This window comes from Cheilinus undulatus, linkage group 7 (genome assembly GCF_018320785.1).
Source record: "Cheilinus undulatus linkage group 7, ASM1832078v1, whole genome shotgun sequence".
NCBI classification, from domain to species: domain Eukaryota; kingdom Metazoa; phylum Chordata; class Actinopteri; order Labriformes; family Labridae; genus Cheilinus; species Cheilinus undulatus.
In genome coordinates, this window is record NC_054871.1 from 38,371,261 (window position 1) to 38,381,641 (window position 10,381).

The window sequence follows — 10,381 nt, forward strand, 5'->3', positions numbered from 1 at the left end:
TTTAAGTTTTTAATTTTCTCCTTAAGGAGTTGTTTTGGGTGCAGAGGTTAGGACACTTCAGAATGGAGAGATAGAATAGTGTGTTTAATAAAAAGGATATTAATCCATGGTGGTGAAGCTGCAGCTCAGCCACAGTTGCCTTTTATCAACCCAAATTATTTATAGCTCATTATTTTCTTCTTTCTCTCAGCTTTTGAAGCATTTTTCTCTCCCCTGCTCTGATATTTAATAGAAAAACTATTTGCAGCCTGGCCTTAAAGCACATGCCTGTTTTCCACCGCTTTATTCCAGAATTAAACTCAATTCAATGGCTGGCTTGAACTGTCTAGATAAAGAAACAACTCCCTGATTGGTGAGGTGCCGGAGCCGGTCAGGATGTGAGCCAATGGCAGCGCAGGAAGGTTGAGAGGAGGGGGGGGAGAGGAGAGAAAAAGGCGTCGAGTGTTTATTATAAAGGAGAAAATATTAATTCCCTCTCGCCGTGGGCCGTGACGTCAGTATAGGAAGTCATTGTAGAGCAACACTGGAGCGATTAGCAGCAAAAAGGGGGAGCCTGATGTCGAGGAGTCAGCCCTATGTATATCTCTGTATACGCCTCAACTTTTAACACAAAGTTCAATATCCAAACACAAAAAGCGTCGTGGACTACGCAGACCCACACTTTGCTGTTCCGCATTTTCCCTGAATGTAACATCGTGGACCTTACACAGGCTGAGTGAGCGTGGATTTTCTCTCTCTCTTGGGTTTATTTGTCAACTCTTTTGATTTTTTTTTTCTACCTCCGAGTTAATTTTGCTGACTTTCTTCTTCACTGAGGAGAAGCGTGTCACTGTTGTTATGAAGGCTTCTTCTCTCCTTTCTTAACATGGAAGCATCCAGCGGGTCGAGTTTTGGGATAGACACTATTTTATCCGGCGCGTCAAACTCCGCCAACCCCGCGCTCATGAACGGAGACTTTCGGACGGCGGATTTCAGGAGCCAGGCGACCCCGTCACCATGCTCGGAGATAGACACTGTGGGAACGGCCCCCTCATCCCCCATCTCGGTCACCATGGAGCACCCGGCCGATGCGCATCTGGTCCAGGACAGCCTTCAGCATCACCACCACCTCCACAACGCGGCGCAGAGTCTGCCGCTGTCGCCGCAGCAGCAGCAGCCTCTCGCCGGGGCCGGTTGCGCCCCGAGGACTGCCACCTCCTCGTTTCTAATCAAAGACATTTTAGGAGACAGCAAACCGCTGGCAGCCTGCGCACCTTACAGCACCAGTGTATCCTCACCGCACCACACACCAAAACCAGAAAGTGCCACGGCTCCGGACGCGTTCAGGCCCAAGTTGGAGCAAGACGAAAACAGAAGCAAGTTGGACAAAAGAGACGAAATACAGAGTGAAATGAAATGCAACGGTAAGAGCACGAAAAGAGACGTTAGAGAAGAAAGCTCCTCTAATATCATTCTGCTGTTTGCTGCAAAATAAGAGTTTAAGGCTGCAAAATACCGCAGCCATTAAAACAAAAAATACACCAAAGTTTACGCCAAATGAGCAGAATTAACAAACTACTATTATGGCAAAACTACTCAGAATAATGTGAATATTCTTTGTTTGATTCTTTGTCTAAACCTCAGCCTCCTTTATTAGTCTAATAGATGTGAAAACAGATGTAAGCCTGGTGATTTTCCCCGTGCGTAAGGCCTCCCTAGTGGGTCAATTAGAGAGATTATTGTTCTTCCTGGAGGGGGGATCATGGAGCACAGAAACACAGCTACAAATAGAGATGGATTGACATATTGATTTCTCGTTTTCTAAAGGAAAAGAAGCAAAAAAAATCTCCAAGTGATGAATTCACACAAATTTCTTTTATTGCTTTGCTCCTGTAGCACACTTTGCTCCTGTGTGAGAGAAATGCTCAGTGAAAAATCCGCCCATCAAGGAAGTTTACGCACTTTATCTTGAGGCACTGCGGGTGTTTCATTTGGCAGTTTTTTTTTTTGCGCCGAATAAGAGAATAAAACCAGATAAGCTTTGGCACAGTAATTTGAGAGATTTCCGAGCAAGGCCTAATGAGCGTTGGTGTTTGTGTTCAGGGACTAAAGAAGAGGGAGACCGGGAGATCTCCAGCAGCAGAGACAGTCCTCCGATGCGCACGAAAAAGCCTCGTAAAGCACGGACAGCCTTCACCGACCACCAGCTCAACCAGCTGGAGAGGAGCTTCGAGCGACAGAAATACCTCAGCGTGCAGGACCGCATGGACCTGGCCGCGGCTCTCAACCTGACGGACACACAAGTCAAGACCTGGTACCAAAACAGACGGTAAGAAAGCTCCGAGTCAGCAGACACTAAAGCCAGGCTGGGATATCCAAGAGTTCAGATTCACCACAATTACGCACTGATTTTAGTATTTAAAAATTATTTTGTAGGAGTTGTTAAATTAGGGAAGAGTCTTTGGTGTTTTCTCTTTATTATTCAAAAATATTTTTAGATTCTATTTTTATCCAAACGTTTCATTTGACATTTAAAAGACTTTTATTTTGACAGGTTTTTCTCTGACAATTATTATGCAAGAATGCAACACATCCATTTAAACTGTTCTTTTTACATGGTTAAATTACGCTATTAAACTTTAAAGAAACAGTATAAATATCCTCTCACTTCTTTATTTGATGAATTTTCACTGGTTGGAAAATTCGTGCGTAAAATTCAAAATAAAAGTCGTGATTGTTTTACGCCCAGAGATTATTTTGGGGAAAACAAATTCTCTAAATGTTTTATATTAGTCTAAGATTTGTCTTTTTTAATCTAAAGCGTCTCTATTTTTTTGCTCATAACACTGATATTTAATTTGTGCATGTTTTTATTTAATATTTAATATTTTTTCTTGCCCGTTATGTTTTTAATGCGCACAGCTTTTAGTTTGAAAATTAAACAAAAGTCACCTGCAGATTTTCAGTCTTTTACTTTAATGTTTTACCTGCGACTTTTTCAAAATAAAGGACTTTTTTTCAATGATTAATAAACGAGTTAGAGTTGAGCTAACTGAGTTTTTAAAGTCATGAGTGAAGTCTCCTTTCATAAGTTTGGACTAAAGCACATCAGACTAGAATCTTCATATTTCTTAGTTTTCTTTACCCTAATTAAACCTTACCCATAAATTGGTGCGCGCGATAATTAGGGCCTCTGCGTGCCAATTAAAGGGGCGTTTGGGGAATTAGCGCGAGAGCTCGGTGATTAAATAATTCATCTGTTGTATTTTGATCTGATTTCCAGGACGAAGTGGAAGAGGCAAACGGCGGTGGGATTAGAGCTCCTGGCTGAAGCAGGAAACTACTCGGCCTTACAGAGAATGTTCCCGTCGCCATATTTCTACCACCCGAGCCTGCTGGGCACCGTGGACAGCACGACGGCAGCCGCGGCGGCCGCAGCCATGTACAGCAGTATGTACCGGACTCCTTCCACGCCGCACCCCAGCCTCCAAAGACCTCTGGTCCCCAGGGTGCTCATTCACGGCCTTGGGCCGGGGGGGCAACCGGCACTAAACCCCCTCTCTAACCCCATGCCCGGCACACCGCATCCGCGGTAAAACACGAAAAAAAAAAGACGAGCAAAGACGATGACCAGAGAGCTGGTTGAACATGATGTGATGTGAGTAACTGCATCGGATCCACATTGCAGGACTTTTTTTTCTCCCCTAAAGACACATTTAAAGACATTTAAGAGAAGTAAAGGAGGTATTTAATATCGGCTCAGTCCTAGAAAGAGACTGTTTGTGTCCGAGCTGAGGCAGACACCAGGACTGATCATGTCTGATTGTTTGTTTGTTTGTCTTTTGTACAAATACACTTACATTAGCAAATAAACTTATAAAGTTTATTAGATGGAGAAGAACGGAATGAATAAAGAAGTAATGATAAAAAGTCAACTGTTCAAACGTTTCTATTTAAGCTCAAGCTTAAATCTCAGTTTTTACGCAGAGCTCTAAAAGAGGAGCGTCAAAAGAAGTTAGAAATTAATTTATCAAATCCATCTTAATAATTACAGCTAGGGTAGAGGATTAATCTGTAAATAATTTCTGACCTAAATCAAACATTTGTCACATAAATAATCAACAGATTTTCTACGTTCTTTAAATCACTTTTACGCATAAACAACCCCAAAGCTGTTGGACACTTCCTTATCATAATAGTTCTATCTAATCTGCGTAATCCCAGATCATAATTTCTTAAAGCTGGCATATTTTATTGCCATAAATGGATGGACGTAAATATTTCCTATGGCACCATATGTTCCTTAAATGACAGAAAATGATTTAGTTTCAAACTTCATCACAGACTGAAGGTCACTTTGTTCCACGCCTTTCTGTTTGTCTTTAGCAGCACATATACATATGGATGCGCAGCAGCTGATTGGTGCTGGCCTGAATGGTTTTGATGAGTCGGGGATACTGGGAATGTGGCCTTGGCTTAGCAGCTGTTCCCTGGGAGCGCAGCAGACAATAAGCCTGAATTTCTCAGCGTGAGCGATCAGCACAAGAAGCCTGCAAGAAAAAAAAACCCAGCAGATAATCTCATTCTCAATAACCAATAACCGTTGGTGAACTTGTTCAGGAAGTTTTTAAGGGGGAATAATCTGCAGTGGCTTTAATGATTTAATTTTGCTTCTCAGTGTCATTTTAATTTTTGCATCCCTCTTGCATCATGTGCTTTTTTTGCGTCATTTGGCACCTTTCTTTATAGATTACATTTTTAACGTTTGTGCGTAAAAGTCATCATCTCCTTTTGATTCTCAGCGTTCTGCTCTAATTTCTCTCTGCTGCTGCAAGATCCTTCTTCAAGAGCAAAACTAAACAAACAGCACGCGGATGTGAAATTAAATGTTATCAAAACACTTTGATTTATTTAGCCTCCTTTTTGAGCGCGCACCCCGGAGAATATGGCGGGGAGGCTCTCCGTGTGAATTAACGCCTCGGGGCTCGTTTGTTTGGCTTTCTCTTCTTTGAACATTATTACAGTGAGCCAATTTGACCTTTGCTGCTCTGCAGAAAAAAAAAAAAAAAAAAAAAAACAAGGAATATATGCAAACCTGCAGGAGCAATGCAACCTTTACTTCTTAGCTTCTCACTTCAAATTTTGAAGCATTTCTGAGCGCGTATTTTTTGACTCACTCCAAATACAAGAGTGTTGAATTTTAATACTAGTGGAGTAAAATTTAAATATTTATCACATGAGCAAAGCGGTCATGCACACAGCCAAAAAAAAAAAACACACACACACACGACAGTTTGCCAGGAGAAGCAGTAAACACAGGCTTAAGTTTGGCTGTTTCTTAATACTGTGAACACATGTTAATGTCGCCTGTTTAAGCCGGCTGCTTGTCATTCCCTGCATGGACGCAGATCTCTGTCGTTTTACGCACAGCTGTGTCGATGCTTTCTCTCGTGCGTGGATATTTCCTTTAAGGACACATTAGAGCCATTACATGCGTTTTCTCCATTTAACTTAATAACCCGGATCACTGTTATTATTGGCTCGAGTGTTCACAGAACAATTATGGCGCGCGCCTCGTACAGTACACTCAGACTAATTACACTAAATACAGCTCCCATTCTCCATCCATGTCTGCCTTTATGGATAATAAAGCGAGTAAAAACATCAGAGCGTAGCAGGATGAATCGCTCCTTCTTGGCCTTATTGGAAATTACATCCTTGGCCTATATCGCCAGTGTTGAAAAATATTAGCCCTCCATATTGACCCTACAGCTTGTGCCCATTACTACATGCAGTATAGAGCCCGACGCATGTTGTTCATATGCATGACTTCTGCAGCATTATTTATTTATTGCACTCTGCGGGTGGGAGGGGGTGTCGGCGGCTGTGCGGGCTGTTTCCAATTCATTAATAATAGCCTAAGCCATATACAGCAGCGCTGAATTAATAGGCTTCTGCCTGCTTGTGCTACCTGGTAATTTTGGGCGTTGCTTTAATTTTTTTTTTCCTTGCGTAATTGCGCAAATTTATCCCTCAAAACAAAGCCCGTCAGATTAAAGTGGGCCACAGTGAAGCTGAGTTGAAGTGGCAGCTTGAGGCTTCCTGGCATGTTCTGCATTTGTTATAGCCTCAGTCAGAGGCAGAAATATATGGCAGATATTTTATATTGCGGTTTAAATGTGAGGAATCTTCTTAGATAAAAAATGAACTCATTATGTGAATATTTAAAAAATCAGAGGAGCTAAATCGGAGGTAATTCCTCTTGATTTTTTGGGTTATTTGTTGCTGCTTTTTTGGTGAAGAGGACTTGAGAAAACACAATCAGTGGTGGAAAAAAGCGCAGCAGACTTGAATAAAGAGGATTAGGCCTTTCTTTTACATGGCGCATATTATCCACAACAGATGGGCTTTAGAGAGTCGTTTTCTTCGTCTTCTTGCCTCAAGGAACCTTGTTGGGCACTTTAATTGCCATTTTTTCCAACTGATGTAATGGTGGGATATCTTTTTCATTACAATAATGAGGTAACACTTGCTCTCCTTGGCCTCTCATTATCACATCTCCTACATCACTCACTAAACACAAATTTTAACCCCACCCTCTTCTCTTCTCCCCCAAAAATCTCCCCTAACTTCCCTTATACATCTTGTACAACATAATCAACAGCTGCTGTGTGGAGCTCCCCTGCCTGTCTGGCTGTGTGCTGATGCATGTTACAGCAATTCTTTTCATTAGGAGCCTGCAGGAGAATTTCAAACTCTGCATAATAGGCGTTTGACCAGCAGCGTTAACAAGGCGTACCACATTTTAAATGATGTCTTCTGTTGGTGTAAAAGGCATCAGATGGCTGCTTTTTGTCACCTTAACACATGCATGCACTTAAAAGCTAACCTAAGAAAAAGTAAAATGACATGGTCAGCCTCCACAAGCGCTTCCTCCTCTATTTCTCCAATGACCGGCACTCTGAAACCAAAATCTGAGGCTTCCAATTTTCCAAATGTCAAACCTAAACATGCTGTAAGTGCTAGCCTCTAGCTGCAGGAGGATTTGGAGAGCTGAAGCTGGCAACTCAAAATGATGGTTGGAAATATGTACTGTATAAAGCGCACTGTATCTTCCATGCAGCATGGACTACCTTATGCACAAGCCCCTAAAATAATTTAATAGAAGACGGCAGCAACAAATATCTTGAAAGAAAGGAGAATCCTTATCGTTCATGATTAATTAGCTTTAATTTTAGAGTTTATCTTTATGCTGAAACATTTAAAGCCATGATGCAATATTAAATCATCTTAGCAAAAAGGCTAAGTGCATCTGAGATTTATGCAAGTTGAAATTTTTATGCTTTTATGGTTTTTGTATCTCAAGTTATTAATACTAAACCCATCAAGGCTCATTCAAATAAACCCCCTATCCTTTTGTAGAACTTTAAAGCACATTTCAGGATGAAAAATGAGTTTTTATCATGACATATTTAGCCTTGCTTCTTCTAAAGCATGTCTTAATACATAAAATTAATCTTATTTCTTTTTAAAAATCAACACTTTAGGGTGCGTGCAAAAACACTAGCGTGCTTTATCAGGACGTTCTGCAAACACAAAGTGCACAGAGGTTGAGATTTTGCAGCTGACAGAAATAAAAAACAATTATCATTCACACTTTCCATCATACGCAAAGGGTTGCCATGTTCTCTGACCTGGCAACATGTCACCTCTGTCCATTGGTGTTAACGTAAATTAGTGGCAGTAAGTTTTTGTGATTAAAAAGGTGCATTATAGCTTTCCCCGGCTGCTAAAGTTGGGTTGTTAATAGCGGCAAGTCTCAGACTTGTTGACACGGAGGCTGTAAGCCATCCACTCGTCATCTCATAAACACCCACCTCACGTCTGAGCCCCCAGACTAGCACGGACATCTGCAACCGTCCCGCTGAATGATGCCGTATAGCTGCGACATATCAGAGTTTAAATGGCCTCATCATTTCAGCAAATCCAGCCAGTTTCCCTCTCTCTTTTTGTCAAGTGACAGGACAGCTGATGGCAGAGAAGCTCCGCTACCTTTCAAGTTTCAACCAGGCGCCGTCACATGCGACCGCACAACCAAGAAGAAAAAAGTCTGTCAGCAGTGATGTCAAAAGCTTCAATTTTTACAGAGCAATTAGGGGTTTCATCACAGCGGAGTGATGTCAGGATTCATTACGGCTCAGCAACAGCTAATTGCTTCAAGGTTAAAGTAACAGATCTGACGGCATTATATTTTAAGTGACAGACTCAAATTCTGGTGGTGTTTCACAGAGCACAGCACTGACATTACGGGAGGGTGTCAGGAGGATGGGGGGGCGAGGAGAAATTGAATTTACTGCACATTAGGATTGTGATTGGTTACTGTAGCAGTGAATCTCTAAGGAGCACACAGAGACTGGTGTTTGGGTCTGAAACAAAAGACGGTGTAACATGCAAACATTCTTACACCATTTTTGATTATGCATTATTCCTCACTGGTATAAAGTACTGATCCAGTGGAAGGTATTTGTATCTAGACTTTGCTCTTTTTAAAAATTCACCAGAAGCTTCATCTGTTGGTCGAAATCTGCTCTGATTTTCAACATATTTTGTTTCTAAACCCATTACAGTGAAGCACATCCTGTTTTATCTGAGAGCACATTTACTCCTCAAAAAGTGAAAGCTAAAGGTTTTATTTTTATTTTTTCCAAAAAGAAGCAAAGATAAAAGAAAAGGGCAAAAGTTAAACTCAATATCTACTTATATATTTTTTATCATGTTACATCCTCTTGAAAGATTCCTGACCCCTGGTTAGGATGGGATACTGGTTCATCATTAAATTTGCTGTGAAAAATTAATTCTTTTGCCACTTGCCACAACTCTTACAAGTTAGCTTAAGGGCTAATAATGCATGATGTATTTGCAGACAGTTGACTGGGTTCATTACTCCCATTGAACCTGTCCTATGAAAAAAACATCTGGTTTTTAATCTTTGGTTCTTTTTTTGATACTATTAATAAGTAAAGTTAAATAAATTGTATTGTTTTGAAACAAGGTAGTGAACATTTTGACAACCCTGATTTACACACTGCAGTATTGACTAAGATAAGTGTTTGTTTTGAGTTGCAAATTTTGGCTAATGGAAATTGCCTGACTCATTTTAACTTAGCGATTCCAAAACTGTAGCTCGTGGCTCCAAAGCAGCCCCCTAAGTGATTACAGGGATGCTCATCAAGGCTACACTTTGCACTGTTTTGCTCTGCTAGCAATGCATGGGAAGTTTTTTAAAGGCAACCTCCAGGTTAACAAAGGGCTAATGCTGAATCTACTGAAAAACATCCATGCATCAATTCATCTTTTTCCGCTTATCCAAAGTCTGATCAGGGTGATAGGAGGTGAAGTAAGTCAATCCAGACACGCCTCTCCCCAGCGGCGTTTTCCAATTCCTCCTGAGGGATTCTGGGTTTGCCCTTGATGTGCCTGGAAGACCTCCGAGAGCCGACCAGGAGGCATCCTGATAGGTTACATGAACCACCTCAAGTGGCTCCTTTCAATGCGAAGGAGCAGTGGCTCTACTTTGACTCTGAGTTCCTCACCCTATCCTTTGGGCTGAGCCCAGCCTCCCTAATCTCATTTCGACAGCTTGTATCTACAATCTCATTCTTTAGGTCATTACCCAAAGTTCATGACTGTAGGTGAGGGTTGGAACATAGATTGGCCAGTAAATTGAGAGCTAATGGTCTGGTATAATGCCTGCAACACTGCTGATGCTACACCAATCTGACTGACTAGCTCATGGTCCATTCTACCCTCACTTGTGAACAAGACCTAGAGAGACTTTAACTCCTTCACTTGGGGCTCACTTCCCACTTTGAGGGAGCAATCCACTGTTTTCCTGGCCTCATACTTGGAGGTGCTTTTTCCTCCTTCCAGCCGCTTTGCACTCAGCCACAAACTGCCCCACAACCCGAGCTGAAGAAGCCAACAGAACCACATCATCTGCAAACAACAGAGATGAAATTCTAAAGTCCCCTCACTGGAAACCCTCCTCCTTCTCCTTCTGAGACCCACACCAACATGCACTGGAAACATGTCTGACATTGCATACACAATTCTCACCTTGGGGATATGGGGACCTGATGGCTCGCTGCAGCGGCCCTGGAACCTCATATTCCCTCAGTACCCCCCCCCCGAAAAGGTCGTAAGCCTTTTCCAAGTCCACAAAACACATGTAGACTGGATGAGCAAACGCCCATACAACTACAATGTCTACTAAAACAAAGACAAGAAAGTATTACGAGTCATTCTCACCCTAGACATCACAGGTTTGTGGGTTTTCAAAGAGAACCACACTATGTCTTTTAGCACTTCCCACCTGAATGAGATAGGTCTGTGAATGTATGTT

The 10,381-nt window shown here is 41.8% G+C and overlaps 1 protein-coding gene across 1 annotated transcript; it reads left to right on the plus strand.

The window, feature by feature from the left end:
- Positions 1-865: 865 nt before the first annotated feature.
- Positions 866-3,575, plus strand: barhl2 (BarH-like homeobox 2). Its single transcript, XM_041792079.1, has 3 exons — positions 866-1,403; positions 2,083-2,308; positions 3,263-3,575. Exons 1-3 carry the CDS (start codon positions 866-868, stop codon positions 3,573-3,575), a joined length of 1,077 nt encoding a protein of 358 aa, XP_041648013.1.
- Positions 3,576-10,381: the final 6,806 nt, after the last annotated feature.